General features: G+C 41.1%; 1 protein-coding gene across 1 annotated transcript in view; it reads left to right on the top strand.

The window, feature by feature from the left end:
- Positions 1–985: 985 nt before the first annotated feature.
- The window catches only part of NIPA1 (NIPA magnesium transporter 1), a 51210-nt gene continuing 27113 nt past the window's right edge, over positions 986–25082 (top strand). The window contains exon 1 of the mRNA XM_021075606.2: positions 986–1175. Within this exon, the coding sequence (XP_020931265.1) occupies positions 1013–1175 (163 nt within the window). The 5' untranslated portion in view covers positions 986–1012. The remainder of the gene's footprint in view (positions 1176–25082) is intronic.

Below are 25082 nucleotides of genomic sequence, written 5' to 3'. Positions count from 1 at the left end.
TAAAGTTTATGAAGATGTTCATTATGTCATCATCTATAATAGAAAAAGAAATGTAGCAACCTAACAACCAACAACAGCTGAGCAGTGAGACAAATTATGGTAATTAACTTTATGGGAACTTATCATTAAAATTATCTTTATGTAGCAAAGTAAAAACTGATTATGACATATTAAATAAAAAGGATACCTTGTATGTTGAAGTTAGAGTTGTACTTTATGTGGGAAGACACTTAAAATAATAACTATTAGGCTAGGGTAGTGAAACTGAGTAATATAAAAATATTTTCTCTTTTCTTGTAATTTTGATAGATTTTATTAAAAATAAATTAGTAAATGAGATGGTATGATCACAAGGTCACTGCTCCAGTGCAGCGGTAGATGAGTTCACTTCATTCAGTGATCCATTTGAGTCCCAGGACACCTGACTCGTCTAGGTTTCATCCCCCAGGGGTGGCTGCCAGCTACGCGCCCCGCCACCCTTCCCCTCCTTGTCCCCCCTCCTCCCTGTCCCTCCGCCTCCCCAGCCATCTACACCCCCCACCTCCCCTCACCCACCCCCATCCCACTCAACTGCCTTCAAGCAGCTTTGTGGGGGTTCTTGATCCCAGGGAGGGCTGCGTCTTGCCGGCTCTCTTCCAGTCCCAAATAGAGCAGGGGACACCTACTAAAAATTATTACCCGAGATGCAAACTTTACTGGTTGTCCTGTATTTGGACTTGCCAAATCTGGGAACTCTGTTTCTGCACCCACCCACCTACCTTCTCACCCCTTTCCTCACCACCTCCCTGCACACGCTCCTCAACCTCAGGGCCCTCCTCTCCAGGCTTTCCCTCCTCGGGGAGCCCAGGATCCACCCTCTGCCTCTCAGAGGCTGGAAGCCCAGGCTCCACCCCGCCCCTGCGCAGCCCCGGGTCCCCCAACACCCGCACAGCTACGGTCGGCGGAGCCCGCCCCCGCCTTCAGCCCGGCGGGCGAGCGCGCAGGCGCAGGCGCGGAGGCGGGCGCCGGCAGAATGGGGACTGCAGCGGCGGCAGCGGCGGCGGCCGGGGAGGGGGCGCGCAGCCCTAGCCCCGCCGCCGTATCGCTCGGCCTGGGCGTGGCCGTGGTGTCGAGCTTGGTGAACGGGTCCACGTTCGTGCTGCAGAAGAAGGGCATCGTGCGCGCCAAGCGGCGAGGTAGGGCGGGCCGCGGCCCTGCTCGGGGTTGGGGGGGGGGGCGTGGAGGAAGCAGCCGCACGGCGTGGGGAGGCAAGCGGCCGTAAATTGGGAGGTGTTCGGGTCGTCGCCCGAGCGGGATCCGGAGACGGGGCGGGACACCTCGGAGGGGCGAGCTGCGCTGATGGAAGGCACCTCGCCCACCCGAAGCGCACGCACCGACGCGGCCCTGCGCGCCAGAAACCTCGCCGCCGCGGCAGCACCTCGTCCTCCTGCAGCTCCGGAAGCTGCCCGGGGATCACCCGTTGTGCCCTGAGAGAGGATAGTTGTGTCGCCGCCACCGTTTTTTTTCTCTTCCCAGCGGCTAGAGAGGCCTTGTTCAGTTTTATTGGGCTTCTCCAGTTGACTTCTTTTCTCTCTCCCAGACTTAATCCTTTTGCAGCCGTGCTACCCACCGACTTGTCCTCTTGTTGGCGCCCAGGCGTCCCTATCACCCGCACCCACCCGCTGTTAGGGAAAGCTTCCTATATAGTGTCCCCGGAATGGTGGGAACCCAGTGCTTGCCCAGAAGGAGCGATGGACCTCCCGCCTTTGCTGTGCCCCGGCCTGGGGTGCACTTGGAGGGCAGGACCTGCTGACTCCTCGCTCCCTGCAGTGGCCACTCCAATGCAGAAGAGCTGTGCCCTAGGCAGGCTGAGATGGGACCTGCTGGCCAAGGAGGCGCTCACTCTCGGGGTTTAGCCAGAGGCCTGTGCTTTCCCGTGGGTTCTATTCCTGTGGTCCTTGATTGAGCCATCTCTGGTGTAGATATGACCCGTCTGACTACAAGTGATCTTCAGTGAGAAGAACATGCATGGCAGATTAAAACCAAAAATGGGCCAACACAGTATTCCTTCAGTAGGTAGCCAGCAAACACCACTCCTTAGCAAACTGAAAGTGAATGATGTAGGTAGCAGAGTTCTTTGCCAGTGCCCCTCTGTACTAAGGCCTGAGACTGTTCACTGAAAGCAAGATGTGGCATGCTTTGAAACTGATAATTAACATGTCCAGAAGGACTAAGAGAGTCTTGTGATTGTTTCTTGTGTTTTACAAGAATAGTGTTAGGAGCTCTCTGGAAAGGAGGAGACTGCCAGGTCATGGGTTTGAGAATAAGTCAACTCATTTCATAGTTAAGATTACAGAATTCAGCTAAAACTTTCTCGAGTGCCCTTTGAAGTGAAAACATTGCAGTCTGTACATATAATTTTAATAAAACCACGTGTGGTTTCCCCAGGATGCATGTGTATTTCTCAGGTAACAGACATCTGGCAGCAGCACTTTTCAGGGACCAAAAAGTGGGCTTCATGGGTGGGTGAAAAGTTTCCTGTGACTCAAAAATAAACAACCCATGTGCCCTTGATAGGATGGGCACAGGATCCCCGAACCCATGACCCCGGTGTAACTATGAGAAAAACATCACACAAACCTGAATTCAGGAGCAGCCTGCAAAATACCTGACCAGTTCTTCTGTCAGGGTCATAAAGTCTGAGAGACTGTCACAGCCAGGAGGAGCCTGAGGACAGATGGCCATAAGACATTAGGTAAAAATCTAAGAAAACCTGAATATAGACTTGAATTAACAGAAAACAGTAATTATTGAGTAAAACTACATGTGTTATTTCAGCTCAGCTTAGTTTTCTGTGTTCAAGGAAATTAATGAATAAGAAACTTAAAAAAAAAGCAACTTGGAAAAAAAAACCCTCACTATTGATGCTTTTATTTATACCTGCATGCTGTGCCCTTAAATTATTAAGTGAAAATGTGGTATTTACTAATTTCACACTTCCCCAGTTATCTACCACCAGTACTAATTCAAGCTGGCTGGCATTGCTCATGATCTACTGGTCGAGATGTATAGTCTTGTTTTGATAAATTAAGTTTTGATTTGTTCAACAAATATGCGTGGAAGTCTTATTATGTGCCAGGCACTATTCTAGGTATTGAGGAGATTTTAGAATCTATTCCCCCTGAAACCTTTTTCTACCTCTGCTAACAGGCAGCGGAGTTGGCCCTTATGAAATGACTAAAATGGAGGAGATAGGAAGAAAGAGATGGTGGCTAGAGACTGAGGAGCCAAGTTCTTGCACTAAGGGAGACCTGGTCATTTCTTACACTGGAAAAAGCTCTGTCTCATTGTGTAACAGGGAGCTATATTTAATATGCTATGATAAGCCTTAAGAGAAAAGGATATATTTTTTTAAATGTATATACACACATAAAATTGAATCACTTTGCTGTACAGCAGAAACTAACACATTGTAAGTCAATTATACCTCAATAAAAAACACCTTTATCCAAAAAGGGAAGATAATTACATTATTTGACAATTTAGAAACTTAATAAATTTGCTCTTTTAATCATCTAGAGAAAAAATAAAGCTCTGTCTCACTGAAAGTTTCAACTTTTACCCATTGCCACGCACCAGCATTTCTTTCCAGTCTCAGCTTCAACAGAGCCCAGTTCTGGTCACAGCCCTCCTACTGGGGGGGATTGGAGTGCAGCTTCCTCTGACCAGCTTTCACTCACTCTTGAAAGGACCTTCCCAATGAATGGAATACATAGGCTAGGAACACCTTCCACAACTCAGGTTCCAGTTGAACTGCCTCACTCCTGGGGTGGCTTGAAGGACTCTGCACTTTGGGAAGAGGACAGGGGGCCCCTGGCCCCACGGGTCATTGATAGTGTGTTTAGTGTTAGAGCCCAAATGAAGCAGAGCTTAGATGAGAGAAACAAGGTAGTCATAGGGCGTGAACATATTGTGGAAAGCCAGTTGCAACATTAGAATTCCTGTGCTGGTGGGTAGGCTAGGACGGCAGGGAACCTCTTAGCTGGGGTAAGGTGATGTCCCGTCCTCAGATAGACATTGTGGAGACAACCTCAGGAAAGTCATATGTGTGGATTTGCTGGAAGCTTTGGAGAATTGCATAGATGAGTACCTCTATATAGGCTTTTTATCTTTTTTTTTTTTTTTTTGGTCTTTCTAGGGCTGCACCCACGGCATATGGAGGTTCCCAGGCTAGGTGTTGAATCGGAGCTGTAGCCGCTAGCCTACGCTACAGCCACAGCAATGCCAGATCCAAGCCACATCTTCAACCTACATGACAGCTCATGGCAACGCCGGACCCTTAACCCACTGAGCAAGGCCAGGGATCGAACCCGCGTCCTCATGGTTGCTAGTTGGGTTAACTGCTGAGCCATGACGGGAACTCCCCATATAGGCTCTTTAAAAGACTGGTTCTTCCTAGGCCTAGCACCCATTAAAAGAATAGCATTGTTTTTTTGTTTTTTTATTTATTTATTTTTTGTCTTTTTGCTATTTCTTTGGGCCGCTCCTGTGGCATATGGAGGCTCCCAGGCTAGGGGTTGAATCGGAGCTGTAGCCCCCGGCCTACGCCAGAGCCACAGCAACGCAGGATCCCAGCCGCATCTGCAACCTACACCACAGCTCACGGCAATGCGGGATCGTTAACCCACTGAGCAAGGGCAGGGACCGAACCCGCAACCTCATGGTTCCTAGTCGGATTCGTTAACCACTGCGCCACGAAGGGAACTCCAGAATAGCATTGTTAAAAAAAAAAAAAAAGCAAAAAATAGCAGTCATTGGTAAAGATGTGGAGAAATTGGAATCCTTGTGCAGTGTTGGTGGGAATGTAAAATGGTGCAGCTACTATAAAAAAAACAGTATGGAGATTCTTCAAGTAAATTAAATATAGGGGTTCCCTTCATGGTGCAGTGGAAATGAATCCCACTGGTATCCATGAGGATGCAGGTTCAATCCCTGGCCTCGCTCAGTGAGTTCAGGGCTCTGGTGTTGCCATAAGCTGTGGTGTAGGTTGCAGATGCAGCTGGGATCCTGCAGACCCGTGGCATATGGAGGTTCCCAGGCTAGGGGTCAAATAGGAGCTACAGCTGCCAGCCTGTGCCGCAGCCACAGCAACACAGGGGTGCGGCCCTGAAAAGCAAAAAAAAAAAAAAAACAAAAAACAAATTAAATGTAGAATTATCATATGACCCAGCAGTTCCACTTCTGAGTGTACCTCCAGAAGAAATGAAAGCAGGGACTTAGATATATGAAGACCCATGACTTAGATATATGAAGACCCATTCTCATTGTTCACAATAGAGAAAATGTGAAAACAACCCAAATATCCATTGACAGATGAATGGATAAACAAATTATGGTATATACATTCAAAGGACTATTATTTAGTCTTAAAAGGGAGGAAATTCTGACACGTGCTACAACATGGGTGAGCCTTGAGGACATTATGCTAAGTGAAATAAGCCAGTCACAAAAGGACACTGCTTGTGTGACTCCAGCCATATGAGGTACCCACAGCAGTCAAATTCATAGATAGAATGGTTGCAGGGACTGTAAGAAGGGGCAGTGGGGAGTTAGTGTTTAATGGGCACAGAGTTTTTGTTTTGGAAGAGGAAATAGTTGTGGAGATGATGGTGATGTTTTCATAGCAAGGTGAATGTATTTAACACCATGGAACTGTGTGCTTAAAAAATAGTTAAAATGAGGGTGTCCCCATTGTGGCTCAGCAGTTACGAACCCTACCAGTGTCCATGAGGATGTGGGTTCAATCCTTGACCTCTCTCAGGAGGTTAAGGATCTGGCATTGCCATGAGCTATGGTGTAGGTTGCAGATGCAGCTCAGATCCTGTATTGCTATGGCTGTGGTGTAGGCCAGCAGTTGCAGCTCCATTTGGACCTCTAGCCTGAGAACTTCCATATGCTGCAGGTGTGGCCCTAAAAAGCAAAAAAAAAAAAAAAAAAGTAAGGTTAAAATGGTAAATTTTATGTTATATATAATTTACCACAATAAAAAAATCCTTTTCAGATTTCATAGTCTCCTTCCTGAGAGGAGCCCAGCCTAGTAGTGTAGTCACGCTGTTAAGATGCTTGGAAGGTGAGTGAATTGTCTCATGAGAGTGAAAACTGGGATCCAGGCATTCCACCTCCTAGTCCCAAGCCTTCTGTACTTTACGTTTCCGGAGGGCATATGCTCCCTACCTGTGCACTGTGCACATTTTCTCCTGGCCTCTCCTGCCATTCCCGGGCATATATCTAGGTGCATGCACCCCACACCCAGGGATGAGACAGATGCATGTCATTTACCCCTGCAGCCCTTTGGGATTGTGGTCCATTCTCCTGCTTCTGTGAACCCTCCAGACCCTGACAGATGGGGTCAGCTTCATCTCCCGCCATGTCTTCTTGGTGCCTCTCCTCAGCCCCCTCTTGCCCGTGAAACCTGTTGGATGATGGCTTGTTCCCTTGTCTGTGTTCCCCTAAGATCCTGGCTCTTCAGGGCGGGGCACATGTCCTGTCCATTGGGAGGTATGTAGTGGATGGACACTTAGTGATGCTAACCACCCATGAGTAGCCATGGAGTGAAAGAGGGTAAAACCAAACCTTGTATTTTGTCTCTGAGCTTTCCTAAAATCATTCAGAGCTGACCTCATTTACCTGTGGCCTCTACTAAGTAACGGAATCTAGAGTTCCTGCCAAATCTGAAAATCTGTAACCCTAATCTCTCTCTAGCTCTGAGGGCAGATCTCCAGTGAGGAACATAGTGAGAATAGTGCAAGTGTTAAGAGCATTTGAGTGGGCCCGTAACCTGTGCATACCTGGCGTAACTTGATTGTATTTCCGTGAGAAGAGAAGGTAAAGGAGGCTGCTACTTAGAGAAGACTCTCGTGATACCTGGGACTCATTTGTCGTGATTCTGTGGAATGGCTTGTCTCAGATGGGCCCCCCTTCCTTGGGGTCTTCCAGTGGGTTGCAGTCAGGTAGTGGCCAGGGATGGTTTCACCTGAGAAGATACTTCTTCACTTGCTTATCTGGGATAGCAGAAACAGCTAGGGGTTTCCTGAGCCCCCTCTCTCTTTCCCTCTTCTCCTCCCTTTCTTCTTCCCCTCCCCCTCCATCTCTCCATGGCAGTCTTTTCACACGCGGCTCCCTGGGGCCTCCTCATTCCATAGTGGTCTCGGGGAGGTCAGATCCCTTACATGGCAGATAGCTTACCCTAGACCCAGACTTCCAAAGACTAAGGTGGAAGTTGAGTGGATCCTTGTTACCTAGCCTTGGAAGTCCTGCATTACCACTCCCACCACATTCCATTGCACACTTGGGGCCAGCCTAGGTTCAGTGTGGGAGAGGACTGTGTGAGACCACGGGTGCCGGCAGGCACGATACAGGAGAGGAAGTTGAGGCATGCACCCAATATAGAACTGGTGGGGCCGGGATTTGAACCCAGCTTGGGCTGACTTTGGAGATGGGCTTTCTCACCCTGCTCCCTGTAGGGAAGATGAGGGGGAAGATAGATAAATTCACCTACAGATAGGGCTTTTCTCATGAGCAGCTTCACAGTTTATTTGGAGAAAACTTGTACTCTGATGCTGACTTATTATAAGTATGTGTAAGTAATACCCAAAAACATTAAAGCAAATAAGCATTTCTAGAATTATTTTTTTTTTTTTTGCTCATAGCCTCAGCATGTGGAAGTTCTGGGTCCAGGGATCAAACTTATGCCATGGCAGCCACCAGAGCCACAGCAGTGACGATGCCAGATCCTTCATCCACTGCTCCACAAAGGAACTCCCAAATTTGAATTTATTATTATTTTCTTCTTTTGCTTTTATTTTTTTTTTTATTTTTTATTTTTTGTTTTTTTAGGGCCTCATCCATGGCATATGGAGGTTCCCAGGCTAGGGGTTGAATTGGAGCTATAGCTGCAGGCCTACACCACAGCTCACGGCAACGCCGTATCCTTAACCCATTGAGCAAGGCCAGGGATCGAACCTGTGTCTTCAATGGATGCTAGTCAGATTAATTTCTCTTGAGCCACGACAGGAACTCTTGTAGGTATTTTCTGAGGCTGGCTTTTTCATTTTCTTAATGGTGCCCCTTGAAGAGCAAACATTTTTAATTTTGATGAAATCTAACTTACTATTTTATCCCTTTCTATGTGGTTAGTATTTTTTAAATTTTTTATTATAGTTGATTTACAGTGTTCCATCAATTTCTGCTGTACAGCACAGTAATGCAGTTATACATATATATACATTCTTTTCTTCACATTATCCTCCAACATGTTCTATCACAAGTGATCACATATAGTTCCTTGAGCTATGTAGCAGAATTTCATTGCCTATCCATTTCAAATGCAAATAGTTTGCATCTACTAACCCCAAACTCCCTCCCTCCCCCTCCCTCTTGGCAACCACAGGTCTGCTCTCCATGTCCATGAGTTTGTTTCTTTTTTGTAGATAGGTTCATTTGGGCCATATATTAGATTCCAGATATAAGTGTTATCATATGGTATTTGTCTTTCTCGTTCTGACTTACTTCACTTAGTATGAAAGTCTCCACTTCCATCCATGTTGCTGCAAATGTGGCATTATTTTTTATGGCTGGTAGTATTCCATTGTGTGTTTGTACCACATCTTCTTAATCCATTCATCTGTTGTTGGACATTTAAGTTGTTTCCATGTCTTGACTGTTGTGAATAGTGCTGCACTGACCATAGGGGTGCATGTATCTTTTTCAGTGAATGCTTTTTCTGGATATATGCCTAGGAGTAGGATTCCTGGGTCAGATGGTAATTCTATATTTAGTTTTCTGAGGTACCTCCATACTGTTTTCCATAGTGGCTGTACCAGTTGACATTCCCACCAATAGTGTAGGAGGGTTCCCTTTTCTCCATACCCTCTTCAGCATTTGTTTTTGTAGACTTATTATTCATAGCCATTCTGACTGGTGTGAGGTGGTACCTCAATGCAGTTTTGTTTTGCATTTCTCTAATAATTAGTGATGTTGAGTATTTTTTCATGTGCCTGTTGGCCATCGCTATGTCTTCTTTGGAGAAATGTCTGTTTGGGTCTTCTGCCCATTTTTCAATTGGGTTGTTTGTTTTTTTGCTATTGAGTTGTATGAGTTGTTTGTATATTTTGGAGATTAAGCCCTTGGTTGCATCATTTGCAACTATTTTCCTCCATTTCATAGGTTGTCTTTTTGGGTTTTTTATGGTTTGCTTTGTTATGCAAAAGATTGGCAGCTTGGTTTATTTTTGTTTTTTATTACTACTGGCTTTGGGAGATTGACCTAAGAAAACATTTGTACACTTGATGTCAGAGAATGTTTTGCTTATGTTCTCTTCTAGGAGTTTGATGGTGTCTTGTCTTATGTTTAAGTTTTTAAGCCATTTTCAGTTTATTTGTGTGTATGGTGTGTTCTAGTTTCATTGATTTACATGTACATGTCCAGGTTTCCCAGTATCACTTGCTGAGGAGACTTTTTCCCATTTTATATTCATGCCTCCTTTGTTGAAGATTAATTGACCATAGGTGTCTGGGTTTATTTTTGGGTTCTCTATTCTCTTCCATTGGTCTGTATGTCTGTTTTGGTACCAGTACCACACTGTCTTGATTACTGAGGCTTTGTAATATTTTCTGAAGTTTGGGAGAGTTATGCCTTTTGCTTGGTTTTTGTTCCTCAAGATTGCTTTGGCAATTCTGCATCTTTTATGGTTCCATATAAATTTTTGGATTGTTTGTTGTATTTCTGTGAAAAATGCTGTGGGTAATTTGATAGGGATTGCATTGAATCTGGAGATTACTTAATAGTATTAATTCTTTCAATCCAGGAGCATGGAATGTCTTTCCATGTCTTTAAATCCTCTTTAGTTTTCTTGATTAGTGTTTTATAGTTCTCAGCATATAAGTCTTTCACCTCCTTGTTCAGGTTTATTCCTAGGTATTTAATTCTGGGGGCGTGCGATTTTTTTTTTTTTCTTCTTTTCTAGGGCCTCACCCGTGGCATATGGAGGTTCCCAGGCTAGGGGTCTAATCAGAGCTGTAGCCACCGGCCTACACTACAGCCACAGCAACGTGGGATCTGAGCCGCGTCTTCGAACTACACCACAGCTCACGGCAACGCCAGATCCCTAACCCACTGAGCGAGGCCAAGGATCGAACCCACAACCTCGTGGTTCCTAGTCAGATTTGCTAACCACTGCACCATGACGGGAACTCCCTGGGGGTGCGATTTTAAAAGGTATTGTATTTGTAGTTAGAATTTTTTTATTTCTGCCCCCTCCCCTCTTTGTTCCTCCTCAGATCACAGCCTCTTGTGTTTTCCTCTAGGAGTTTCATAGCTTTAGCTTTTACCTTTAGGTCTATAAGACATCTTGAGTTAATTTTTATGTATGATTGAGGTATAATCATACACAAAAGTTTTAATATTTTCCCTGCTGATAGCCAGTTCATTCAGCATCATTTGTTGTGGAGACTTCCTTACTGAGTTATGCATTCTCGGTAATCTGACTGTACATATAGGGGTCTATTTCTGAACTCTGTCCTGTTTTATTATATATGTCTGCCCTTATGTCAGTAACACAGTAGTTTTATAGTTAATCTTAAAATCAGATAGTATACGTCATTCAATTTTGTTTTTCTTTTTCAATATTGCCATACTGTTTCTTTAGGAAGTTAAGTTCTGCATATCTAATAACCAACATACAAAAGAACTTCAAGTAGCAAGTCCATTCATAAGTTAATGGATACCACGTGCTCAAAATTAGTCTAATTAATGCCCTCAAATAGCTGTGTTGGTGTCAGAAAAGAAAATTTCTGTAGTTCCTTTTTTAAGAACTCTGTAAAAACTATGTAGCATCTTTTTACATATTTTTAAAAAGTCAGGGCATTAATTAATTAGTAAATGACATAATTAGTTGCTTTGTTCTTAGCAGCAACTTCTCTTGTTGCTGTTAGCACACATGAGTAGAAGCAATTTTTTGGTGGTATAATCAGAAGGTAAGTAAACTAGATGACTGTATTTTTGGGCTCTAAAGTCTTATTTTAGGGACATTTTTGATATGCAGTTATAACTAAATGGAAGATTTTAAAAGCCACAAGTCCATGGTTGGACAGCTTCACTGCCAGTTGATATTATCATCCTGACAAGTCTCTTTTGTATTTGCACAACACTTCTTTGTCTTATAGTTCAGCTGTTATAAACAACCATTCAACTCTCAGTTAGCATCCAAGGTTTCCAATTTGAGGGGAAAAAATTCTAGACCTTTGCTATTGCTACCTTGCAACCCCCACCTAGGAGTGGAGAGGAGGAGACATGAGTGTAGTCAAATAAACAAATTTCCAATTCTGAGGCTCCTTCTTCTTGCTGAGGCCAGAGAACTTGAAGGGTCCCAGGCATCAGCTGGGAAGATGAGGAGCACAGATGTAGTCTTGAACAGGTGCCTCTCAGGGGTGTCAGGTGAGAACTTTAGAATTTTTAGGGACAGTGTTGAAGATGAAACTTTAGAGAAACCAAGTTTTTTTAGGACATGAGAAAATAATATCTATGACAAGGCTAAGGGCTAACATGGAGCACAGGCTCCTAGGAGTTCCTGGCTGCAGGAGGATAGAACCTGAGGCAGACAACTTACTTGGGAGGCTAGGCACAGGTGGGTGGGCAGTCCTTCAGGGCAGACCACGGGGATGCTGCTGGACCGGGATCCTTGGGAACCATGTGGAAGAATATCACTTTGATCTACAGTTAAGGGTGTGGAGCAAGTATACAGACAGAAAATCTGACTTATTCAATGTCCATGGAAGCAAAAGGTTTTTGCCTAATATTGGCTTAAAAGGTGAGGGTGATTGCAATACCTTATGGATTTCAGCAACTATAAGTTCCTCCTGGGGAGTATGAGTGGGAGGACCCAAAACACTTGGAATTGACTTGTACCCTTTGACTACAGGAAGATAAAAAGCTTGTTATTTCCCCATCCCCTGGGTATCTGGTATCCCAGGTTCTTCCCCATTTTAGTAACAGAGTCCATTTCAAACCATCAAAAACATGTGCTGTGTAGTACTTAGTGGTGTGGGGAAAACTGTAACAGTGAAAGAGGAGTGCCTCACTGGTTCCCTTTGTGCTGGCTCTTGGCATCTCCAGACCAGCTTTCACTGCAGGAGTGTTGCCCACATTCCTGCTCCTGCTGTAGCAGTGATCCCATGACTCCATAAGCATTCTGACCAAATTATATTCATTCAGTAAAAGAAATGGACCCTTCCCTGCTCCCAACATAGACCCCTCAACTGAAAAAGATTGTGGCTGATCCCTCAATCTCAAAGTCCTTAAAGTCTTTTGAATATCATATATAGAATTTTGAAAAGTTAAGTAAATTATTGTGTGCATCTGCTGTGAAAACAAGCTTCAAGATCTAGCATGAAATATGTTCATTGTTTATAAAATAATAAATAAGCAAATTTACTTAGACACAAAAGATAGAAGCGGCCATGCTGTAATGAAACAAAATAGACTTTGTTTTTCTGGGACTGTGCCACAGCATATGGAAGTTCCCAGGCTAGGGGTCGAATCGGAGCTGCATAAGCTGGCCTATGCCACAGCCACAGGAATGGCAGACCTGAGTTGCATCTGCGACCTACACCACAGATCATGGCAACAGTGGATCCCTAACCCACTGAGTGGGGCCAGGGATTAAGCCCACGTCTTCATGAATACTACTCTGGTTCATTACCACTGAGCCATAATGAGAACTCTGGTGAAACAGAATAGACTTTAAGACAGAAATTATTACCAGAGACAAAGAATGACACTTTATAACCATGAAATGGTCCATCCATTGGGAAGATATAAAAATTATAAATATATATGCACCTCTCAACAGAATCCCAAAATGGAGCAAAACTTGACAGAATAAAGGAATAGACAATTGAAAAACAATAGTTGGAGGAGTTCCCCTTGTGGCTAAGTGGGTTTCGAACCTGATTAGTTAGTATCCGTGAGGCTGCAGGTTTGATCTCTGAACTCACTCAGTAGGTTAAGAATCCAGCATTGCTGTAAGCTATGGTGTAGATCACAGACATGGCTTGGATCTGGCATTGCTGTAGCTGTGGCATAGGTATGCATCGGCAGCTCCAGTTCAATCCCTAGTCCAGGAACTTCCATATGTTGCAGGTATGGCCCTAAAAAGCAAAAAAAAAAAAAAAAAAATTAAAGTTAAAAAACCCCAAAGAAACAATAGCTGGAAATGTTAGCGCCCTACTTTCAAAAATGGGTAGAAAAATGAGGCAGAAGATCAGCAAGGAAAATAGAAGACTTGAACAACACTATAAACCAACTGACATTAATATTTTAATTATTACAGTTGGATTCATGCCATTTACTCTTTGTTTTCTATATATATCATGTATTTTCTCTTCCTTCTACTCATTTATTGCTTTATTTTCATTAAGTGAATTTTTCTGGTGTAACATTTTAATTCCCTTAATTATTTTTCACCATATATTTTAGTTATTTGCTTCAGGACTTATCATTACATTTTAAATTACAGGATTACTTCAGACAATTCCAGTTAGATATAGAAATATTACTCCTATGTGGCTACATTATTTCTTCCTTTATTTTATTATTGTTATATATATTACATTTTTAGGTTACAAACCCAGTAGTACATTGTTGTAACTTATAATTAAGGTAATGTAAACTTTATATAGTTATCATATTCTAAAGAAGCTTAGAAAAAAAAGGAAAGCAAGTATAGATTTATAGTGTTTGTTACTACGTTCTTATTTACTATTTCTCATTCTCTTCATTTGTCCTGTGGATCAAGTTACCATATCCTAGTCAATTTACCATATCCTAGTCAATAAAACTTTTCTGACACACATGTCCTTTGTGCTAGTCTTGTCAAATGTTACTATATGTTATATATAACATATATAGTGCTATATGTTATAGATCCAATAATACATAATATACATATTGGCACCTTTTCAAGTCAGGTAAAGTGAGAAAGGACAATAAGTTTTCATTTCCATTGTCTTTTATAATTATATGATTACCTTTATCACTACCCATGCGTTCGCGCATGTGTGTGTGTTCAAATTACTATCTGGTGTCATTTGTTTTCAGCTGAAAGACTTTAATATTTATCGTAAGGCAGATTTGTTCTCAGTGAATTCTCTGCAATTTTACTTTTCTGGGAATTTTTTTGTTTTGCCTTCATATTTGAAAGATAGTTTTGCTGGATATAACATTCTTGGTTAACGGTTGTTTTTTTTCCCCCTTTAGAACTTTGAATATATTTTTCCACCGCTTTCTGGCCTCCACTATTTTGCTGAGAAGTCAGTTACTTGTCAGTTGTTTTTCTCTTGCTTCTTTCAAAATTTTTGTCTTTGAGCTTTTTTACCAAGATTGTTTGTTAATGTCTTTGTGCTTGACCTATTGGAGATTTTTCAGCTTCTTGGATGTGTAGATTTTTAAAATCACATTTGGCATGTTTCAGCCATTTTTTTCCCTTGAGTATTTTTTCTGTTTAGATAATTACATTATATCTATTGATATTCTTTTTAAAAATTTTAAACATCACTATTTTTTTATTAGTCTCTTTTGTGGATGTCTCTTTACTGCACCAAAAATTTATGGGCTGGCTTTCAAAAAAAGATTGCTGGACCCCGGTCTGTAGTTTTCCATTCATAGTCCCCAGCCCTGGATCAAGAAATGTGCACCAGAAGGAACTGGACCAGGCTATGCACCTAGGGTCTGGCAACCCAGCAATTGTGAGGCATTCTGCTCATTTGATATCCAATTGTCATCTGTCTGTTGATATTCTTAATAATATCCCACATTTCTCTGAGGCTCTGTTCATTTTCCTTTTTACTTCTTTCTGTGTTTTTCAGAATGTATAATCTTTATCAGTATGTTTCAAGTTCGCTGATTCTTCTGCCAAGAAGTTCAGATCTGCTGTTGATTTTTTGTTCTTTTTTGGCCACTCTGCAGCATATGTAGTTCCCAGGCCAGGGATCAAATCCAAGCCAGAGTTGTGACCTATGCCACAGCTGCAGTAGTGCTGGATCTTTAACCCACTGCACCAGACAGCTGGGAATCAAACTCTTGACCCTGCCTCTGTAGAGATACTGACAATCCTGTTGTGCTACAGTGAGAACTTCTTATTCTTGTTTTACTGTACTTTTCAACCCCCACATTTCCATTTGGCCTATACACTCACACACACACACGGTTTATATATATATATATATATATATATAATTTCTATCTCTTTATACTGTTTGATAAGTTGTCATATCGTCCTTTTTTTTTTTTTTTTTTTTTTTTGGTCTTTTTAGGGCCGCACCTGTGGAAGTTCCCAGGTTATAGGTCAAATCGGAGCTACAGCTGCTGGCTTACACCACAGCCACAGCAGTGCAGGATCTGAGCCACGTTTGTGACCTACACTATAGCTCACAGCAACACCAGATCCTTAACCCACTGAATGAGGCCAGGGATTGAACCCACATCCTCATGGATACTAGTCAGGTTGTTACCACTGAACCACGATGGGAACTTCTCCCCTTTTGCCCATTTTTGAATTATTTATATATATATATATATATATTTTTTTTTTTTTGCTGTCTCATGATTTTTTTTGTTGATATCTGGGCATTTTAGGTAATACATGATAGCAACGCTGGTTGCAGATTCTCCTACCGCTGTCTCTCTGGATTGTTTTCTTGTTTGGTGACTTAGCTGGAGAACTTAGAGAAGGTGTATTTCCTCTGCAATGTGAAGCCTCTGATGTCACTCCTCAGAGAGTATAACTTGGGTATGTGTACCTTTACCTGGGTATGACAGTGGTTTAGCTGGCAATCTTTGACTGTCTCTTACCCTGATTTCTTTATTGTCTGCTTCATTGGATATCGCACCCAGCTGTTAGGCTGTACTAATTACTGGCTGGTTGCTCTATTGTTTTTGACAATTCTCTTGTGCATTAATTGCTTTATGGTCTTACCCGGTTAAATTCTGACGTGTATTTGTTGAGAACAGTTATGGGTGGAGTTAGTAGCCTCTGATCTTCTCTGCTTGCTTCTCTAGATGTACAGCCTGCTAGGAACAGGATGATCAGGGCCTGCCATGTCTGGGGTAGAATCTCCACCTTAAGAGTATGTGTTGTGTATAGGAAAGGAGCTACCATCTGCTGGATGCATTAACCAGATATTTAGCCTTTTCAACAGTTGGAAGAAATTGCAGATGGTGGAGGCCTGCTCTCCGGGTGATGGAGCTGAGAGGGGAAGGAGCCCCATCTTCTTGGTCACACCAGCCTGGAGTGGAGCTTTTGTCCAGCTGAGCTGCAGAGAGAGGGGGTGGGTCATGGCTTATGTGCTAAAGACTCTCACTGTCTTTACAGAGATTTTATAGATTTTCTTGAGTAAATATTTCTTCATTGCTGTGTGCTATACATTCCTGCATATGGCAATATTTCCTTCTCTTTTATAGCTGAGTAATATTCCATTGTATGTATATACCACATTTTCTTTATCCATTCATCTGTCAGTAAATACTTAGGTTGCTTCCATGTCTTGGCTATTGTAAATAGTGTCACTATGAACATTGGGATACATATATCTTTTCAAATTAGAGTTTCCATCTTTTTCTGATACGTACCCATGAGTGGGATCATATGGTAGCTCTATTTTTAGTTTTTAAAGCAACCACCATACTGTTTTCCATTGTGATTGCACCAGTTTATATACCTACCAACAGTGTAAGAGGGCTCCCTTTTCTCCACACTCTCCTCAGCATTTATTTTTTTAACTCAATGAATTTTATTATATAATAAACCTAATTTTAGAACATTTCCATTCCAAACCCCTGACCCATCCCTCAGCCCCCAACCTGTCTCCTTTAGTAACTGAAAGTTTTTGAAAGTCGGTGAGTCAGTTTCTGTTCATATGATGTTTTTGTCTCACTGTCAAACTTCACTTAGCATGATAATTTCTAGGTCCATCCATGTTGCTGCACATGCCATTACTTCATTCTTTTTATGGCTGAGCAGTATTCCATTGTATATGTGTACCACATCTTTATCCACTCCTCTGCCAGACATTTAGGTTGCTTCCATGTCTTAGCCATTGTATATAGTGCTGCAGTGAACATTGGAGTACCTGTATTCTTTTCAAGTCATGGTTTTCTCTGGATATGCCCAGGAGTGGGATTGCTGGGTCATGTTGTAATTCTGTTTTTAGTTTTCTGAGGAATCACCATACTGTTTTCCATACTGGTTGTACCAATTTACATTCCTACCAACAAACAGTAGGAAGAGGGTTCCCTTTTCTCCAAACCCTCTCTAACATTTATAGTTCGTAGACTTTTTGATGATGGCCACTCTGGCTGGTGTAAGGTGATACCTCATTGTAGTTTTTCATTTGCATTTCTCTAATAATTAGTGATGTTGAACATCTTTTCATGTGTTTCTTGGCCATCTGTGTGTCTTCTTTGGAGAGTTGTCTGTTTAGATCTTCTGCCTTTTTTTTATGTTTTTTTTTTTTTTTTTTTTTTTTTTTTTTTTTTTTTTTGCTATTAAGCTGCAGGGTTTGTTTATATATTTTGGGGATTGATCCCATGACAGTCGCTTCATTTGCAAATATTTTTTCCCATTCTGTGGATTGTCTTTTCGTTTTGTTTAGAGTTTCCTTTACTGTGCAAAAACTTATAGGTTTAATTAAGTCCTATTTGTTTATTTTTGTTTGTATTGTCATTGTTCTAGGAGGTGGATCTGAGAAGATACTGCTGTGGTTTATGTCAGAGAGTGTTTGGCCTATGTGTTCTTCTCAGTTTTATGGTATCTGGTCTTATATGTAGATCTTTAATCCACTTTGAGTTTATTTTTTTGTATGGTGTTAGGAAATATTCTAATTTCATTCTTTTCCATGTAGCTGTCCACTTTTCCCAGCACCACTTGTTGAAGGGACTGTCCTTTCTCCATTCTCTATTCTTGCCTCCTTTGTCATAGATTAGTTGCTTTTAGGTGCGTGGGTTTAATTCTGGGCTTTTATCCTATTCCACTGATCTCTATTTCTGTTTTTGTGTCAGTACCCTACTGTTTTGATGACTGTAGGTAGTTTGTAGTATAGTCTGAAGTTAGGGAGCCTGATTCCTCCAGCTCCATTTTTCTTTCTCAGGATAGCTTTGGCTATTCTGGGTCTTCTGTGCTTCCAAACTAACTTGAAAATATTTTTGTTCTAGTTCTATGAAAAATGCCATTGGTAGTTTGATAAGGATTGAATTTAATCTGTAAATTGCCTTGGATAGTATAATCATTTTGACAATACTGACTCTTTCAATACAAGAACATGGTATGTCTTTCCATCTGTGTGTGTCATCTTTGATCTCTTTCATCAGCATCTTATAGTTTTCAGAGTATAGGTCTTTTGTCTTTTTAGGTAGGTTTATTCCTAGGTATTTTATTCTTTTTGATGTGATAGTAAATGGATGGTTTCCCTAATTTCTCTTTTTGATCTTTCATTGTTAGTATATAGAAATGCAGTTGATTGCTTTGTGTTAATTTCGTATCCTGCAACTTTATCAAATTCATTAATGAGCTCTAACAGTGTTTTGGTAGTGTCTTTAGGATTTCCTAGGTACAGTATTATATCATCTGCAAACAGTGGTAATTTTACTTCTTCCTTTTCAATTTGGATTCCTTTTATTTCTTTTTCTTCTGTGATTGCCGTGGCTAAGACTTCCAAAACTATGTTGAATAGTAGTGACAAGAGCAGACATCCTTGTCTTGTTCCTTATCTAAGTGAGAATTTTTTCAGCTTTTCACCATTGAGAATGATGTTACTGTGGGTTTGTCATATATGGCCTTTGTTATGTTGAGGTGGGTTCCCTCCTTTCCCACTTCCTGGAGTTTTGTTGTGGTGTTTTGTTTGTTTTGTTTTTGTTTTTGTTCTTTTTTTTTTTTTTTTTTTTGTCTTTGTCTTTTTGCTATTTCTTTGGGCTGCTCCCTTGGCATATGGAGGTTCCCAGGCTAGGGGTCAAATCGGAGCTGTAGCCACTGGCCTTCACCAGAGCCACAGCAATGTGGGATCCGAGCCGCGTCTGCAACCTACACCACATCTCACGGCAATGCTGGATCGTTAACCCACTGAGCAAGGGCAGGGACCGAACCCACAACCTCATGGTTCCCAGTTGGATTCGTTAACCACTGCGCCACAACGGGAACTCCGTTTTTGTTCTTTTTTTAATCAGAAATGGATGTTGGATTTTGTCAAAAGCTTTTTCTGGATCTATCGAGAGGATTGTATGGTTTTTATTCTTCAGTCTTTTAATGTGGTTTATCACATCGATTTGCAGATACTGAAAAATCCTTGCATCCCTGGGATAAATCCCACTTGATCATGGTGTACAGTCCTTTTAATATATTGCTGGATTTGGTTTGCTAGTATTTTGTTGTGGATGTTTACATTTATGTTCATCAGTGATATTGGCCTGAAATTTTCTTATTTTTATCTATCTGGTTTTGGTCTCAGGGTGATGGTGGCCTCATTTAATGAGTTTGGGAGTGGTTCTTCATCTGCAGTTTTTTGGAGTAGTTTCAGAAAGATAGGTGTTTGCTCTTCTCTACATTTTTAATAGAATTTGCCTATGAAGCCCCTCATTCAATAAAGATTGTTTGTTGGAAAGTGGTTTTTTTTTTTTTTTTTTTTTTTTTGGTCTTTTCTAGGGCCACACCCTTGGCATATGAAGGTTCCCAGGCTAGGGGTTGAATCAGAGCTGTAGCCACTGGCCTATGCCAGAGCTACAGCAACGTGGGATCTGAGCCACATCTGCAACCTACACCACAGCTCATGGCAATGCCAGATCCTTAACCCACTGAGTAAGGCCAGAGATCGAACCCACAACCTCTTGATTCCTAGTCAGATTCATTAACCACTGAACCATGATGAGAAATCCTGTTGAAAGTTTTTTAATCACAGTTTCAATTTCAGTACATGTGATTAGTCCATTCATCTTTTCTATTTCAACTTGGTTTAGTCTCGGAAGATTGTATTTTCCTAAGAATTTGTCCATTTCTTCTAGGCTGTCCATTTTATTGTCATATAGTTGTATTTAGTAGTCTCTTATGATCCTTTGCATTTCTCTGATATATGTTTTGACTTCTCCTTTTTCATTTCTTATTTTATTGATTTGAGTCACCTCTCTTTTTTTCTTGATGAGTCTGGCTAAGGGTTTGTAATTTTGTTGATCTTTTCAAAGAATCAGCTTTAATTTCAATGATCTTTTCTCTGGTTTTCTTCTTTTCTATTTCATTCATTTCTGCTCTGATCTTTATGATTTCTTTCCTTCTGTTAACTTTGAGTTTTGTCTGTTCTTTCTCTAGTTGCTTTAGGTATAAAGTTAGATTGTTTATTTGAGGTTTTTCTTATTTCCTGAAGTAGGCTTGTACTGCTATAAAATTCCATCTTAGAACTGCTTTTGCTGCAGCCCATAGGTCTTGGATTATTGTGTCTTTGTTGTCATTTGCTTCTAGATATTTTTAAATTTCCTCTTTGAGTTCTTCAGTGATCCATTGGTTGTTTAGTGGCATGTTGTTTAGTCTCTACGTGTTTGTGTTTTTTGCAATTTTTTCTTATTGTTTTCCAGTCGTATAATGTTGTGGTCAGAAAAGATGCTTGATGTAATTTCAATTTTCTTAAAGTTTCTGAAGCTTGATTTGTGGCCCAGAATGTGATGTATCCTAAGAATGTTCCATGTTCACTTGAGAAGAATGTGTATTCTGCTGCTTTTGGATGGACTGTTTTGTAAATATTATGTCCATCTGGCCTAATGCAGTGTTTAAGGCCTGTGTTTCCTTGTTGATTTTCTGTCTGGGTGATCTGTCCATTCTTGTAAATGGGGTGTTAAAGTCCCCCACTATTATTGTGTTATTGAATTTCTCCTTTTAAGGTTGTGAGCAGTTGCCTTATATATTGAGATGATTCTCTGTTGGGTGCATATGTATTTATAATTTGTTATGTCTTCTTTGGATTGATCCTTTGATCATTATGTAATGTCCTTCTTTGTTTCTTATAATATTCTCTATTTTCAGGTCAGTTTTGTCTATATGTGAGTATTGCTACTCCAGCTTTCTTTTGACTTCTGTTTGCATGGAATATTTTCTTCCATCCATTCATTTTCAATTTGTATGTGTCCCTAGAACTGAAGTGGGTCTCTTGAAGACAAAATATTTATGGGTCTTGGTTTTGCATCCATTTAGTCAGTCTGTGTCTTTTGGTTAGTGCATTTAGTCTATTTACATTTAAGGTAATTATTGATATGTGTGTTCTTATTGCCATTTTACTAATTGTTTTGTATTTGGTTTTGTTAGTCTTTTTTTCTTCCCTTCTTGTCTTATGGTTTGATAACTATCTTTAGTATTGTGTTTGGATTACTTTTTCTTATTTGTGTATATCTATTGTAGTTTTGGTTTGCAGCTACCATGAAGTTTTGATATAGGAATATATATATATATACACACATACAAGATTGCCTTAAATTGTTGGTCTCTTAATTGCAAATGCATCTCTAGTATCCTGCATTTGTACCCTTCTCCTCTCATGATTTCTTGTTTTATTAGCATATTTGTGTATGGATGGTTTCCTACTTTTACTATATGTATGCCTTTACTTGTGGGCCTTGTCATTTGTAATTTCATTTCTAGCTGTAGCCTTTTCCTTTCTACCTAGACAAGTTCCTTTAGTATTTGTTGTAAAGCTGGTTGAGTGGTGCTGAATTCTCTTAGCTTTTGATTGTCTGTAAAGCTTTTGATTTCTCCTTCAAATCTGAAGGAGAGCCTTGCTGGGTAGAATAATCTTGGTTGGAGGTTTCTTCCTTTCATCACTTTGAGTATATGGTGCCACTCCCTTCTGGCCTGCAGGATTTCTGCTGAAAAATCTGTCAATAACCTTATCAGGGTTCCCTTGTATGTTACTGTTTCCTTTCCCTAGCTGCTTTCAATATTTTCTCTTTGTCTTTAATTTTGGTCAGTTTGATTCATGTGCATCTCGGGGTGTTCCTCCTTGGGTTTATTTTATACGGTACTTCTTGTGCTTCCTAAATTTGAATAAGTGATTCTTTTTCTTTTTTCTTTCTTTGCTTTTTTTTTTTTTGCTTTTGCTTTTGCTTTTTAGGGCCACACCTGTGGCATATGAAGATTCCCAGGCTAGGGTCTAATTGGAGCTATAGCTGCCGACCTACACCACAGCCTCAGCAACACAGAATCTGAGCTACATCTGCAACCTATGCCACAGCTCACAGCAGCACCAGATGCCCAACCCACTGAGTGAGACCAGGGATCAAACTTGCAACCTCATGGTTTCTAGTTGGATTCGTTTCTGCTGCACCTTGATGGGAACTCCTGATTCCTTTTCTATATAAGGGAAGTTTTCAGCTATTATTTGTTCAAATATTTTCTCTGGCCTTTTGTCTCTCTCTCTTCTCCTTCTGCCACCCCTGTAATATGGATGTTGGTGAGTTTAACATTGTCCTAGAGTTCTCTTCAGCTGTCTTCATGTCTTTTCAATCTTTTTCCTCTTTTCTGTTTGGCATCAGTCATTTCCACCCATCTGTCTTCCATCTCGCTTATTCGTTCTTCTGCTTCCTGTGTTCTGCTGTTGGCTCCTTCTAGTGAATTTTTTATTTCAGTTAATTGTGTTTTGTATCTCTGCTTGCTTAACCTTCATATCTTCTATTTCTTTGTTCAGTGTTTCTTGCAGTTTATCAGTCTTTGCCTCCAGTTCATTTCCAAGATCTTGAATCATCTTTACTATCATTAGTCTAAAGTCTTTTTCATTGGAGGTTTCATTGGTAATCTTTAGATCCCTTAGCTGTTTTTTCTTTATTTTTTTCTTATTCCTTTATCTGAGTCATAATTCTCTGCTTTTTCATTTTGTATATATTTTTGGTGTGGTCTCCTTTTAATAAAAATTTTTTATTATAGTTGCTTTACAGTTTTCTGTACAGCAAAGTGACACAGTTATTTATATATATCTTTTTTTCACATTAATCTCCATCATATTCCATCACAAGTGATCAGATATAGTTCCCTGTGCTGTACAGCAGGATCTCATTGCTTATCCATTCCAGATCCAGTAATTTGCATCAACTAACCCCAAACTCCCAGTCTATCCTGCTCCCTCCCTCTCCTCCTTGGTAAACACAAGTCTGTTCTCCATGTCCATGAGTTTGTTTCTTTTCTGTATATAGGTTCATTTTTGCTGTATATTAGAGTCCAGATATAAATGATGTCATATGGTATTTGTCTTTCTTGTTCTGACTTACTTCACTTAGTATGAAAATCTCCAGTTCCATCTGTGTTGCTGCAAATGTGGCATTATTTTCTTCTTTTTATGGCTGAATAATATTCCATTGTGTATATGTACCACATCTTAATCCATTCATCTGTTGATGGACATTTAGGTTGTTTCCATGTTTTGGCTATTGTTAATAGTGCTGCACTTAACATAGGCTGCGTGTATCTTATTCAGTGAAAGTTTTTTCTGGATATAGGATATATAGCTTGGTCATAAGGTTGTTCTATATTTAGTTTTCTGAGGTACCTCTATACTGTTTTCCATAGTGGTTGTTGGTCTCCTTTTTGCAGACAGTAGGGTTGTAGCTTCTCTTGCTTCTGGTGTCTAACCACCTTATGGCTGAAGTTGGTACAGGGGCTTGCTGCAGGCTTCCTGATGGGAGGGTCTGGTGCCTGCCCACTGGTAAGTGGAGCTGATTCTTATACCTCTGGAGGGTGAGTCTTTGTCCCTGGGTGTGATTAGAGTTGGCTCTTTGTCTGGGTGGTCTTAAGGCAGCCTGTTGGCTGATGGGTGGGGCTATATTCCAATTTATTATTTGGCCCAGGGCTTCTCAGCCCTGATGGGTGGGGCCACATTTTTCCAAAATGGCTACCTCTACAGGAATTCACACTGATGATTATTCCTGAGACCTTTGCCTCCAGTGTCCTTCCTCCCAACAAGCCAAAGTCACCCCCTGTTTTCCCAGGAGATCCTCCAAGAACCACAGGCAAGTCTGACTTCCATTCCTATGGAGTCTCTGCTTTGTCCTGGGCCCCAGTGCACACAAAAGCCTGTGTGCACCTTTGAAGAGTGGAGTCTCCATTTCCCCCAGTCCTATGGAGCTCCTACACACAAGCCTGACTGGCCCTCAATGCCAAATGCTGGGGGGGGGGGCGGCTCCTCCTCCCAATGCCAGATCCCCAGGTGTGGGAACCTGATATGGGGCTCAGAACTCTCACTCCAGTGGGTGAGTCTCTGTGATACAGTTACTTTCCAATCTATGGGCTGCCCACCTGGTGAGTACAGTGTTGCTTATATTGCATAATCGCCCCTCCTACCTTCTTCGTGTGGCCTTCTCTTTGTCTTCTGGAGTAGGATATCTTTTTAGTAGTTTCCAGGTTATTTTGTTGAAGGGTGTTCAGCAGTTGCTTGTAATTTTGTTGTTATGAGAGAAGGTGAGCTCCAGTGCTCCTCTGCCATCTTAATCCCATCTCCTCTTCAGCATTTGTCATTTGTAGACTTTTTGATGATAGCTATTCTGATCGGTGTGAGGTGGTACCTCATTGTGGTTTTGTTTTGCATTTCTCTATTAGTGATGTTCAGAATCTTTTCATGTGCCTGTTAACCATTTGTATGTCTTCTTTGCAGAAATGTCTGTTTAAATATTCTGTCCATTTTTTGACTGGGTTGTTTGTTTTTTGACTGGGTTGTTTGTTTTTTGACATTGAGTTGTATGAGCTGTTTGTATATTTTGACTATCAAGTCCTTATCAGTTGCATCATTTGCAAATATTTCCTCCCATTCCGTAGGTTGTATTTTTGTTTTGTTGATGATTTCCTTTGTTGCACAAAAGCTGTTAAGTTTTATTAGGTCTCATTTGTTTATTTTCACTTTTATTTCTTTGGCCTTGGGAGACTGCTCTAAGAAAATATTGCCGTGATTTATGTCGGAGAACGTTTTACCTGTGTTCTCTTCTAGGAGTTTTATGGTGTCATTTCTTATATTTGGATCTTTAAACCATTTTCAGTT

Source organism: Sus scrofa, chromosome 15 (genome assembly GCF_054392235.1).
Source record: "Sus scrofa isolate SSC_HxYL_T2T_F1_AM1 chromosome 15, Sscrofa_HxYL_maternal_Yorkshire_Landrace_v2.0, whole genome shotgun sequence".
Lineage (NCBI taxonomy): Eukaryota > Metazoa > Chordata > Mammalia > Artiodactyla > Suidae > Sus > Sus scrofa.
This window is presented reverse-complemented; position numbering and strand designations above follow the sequence as displayed.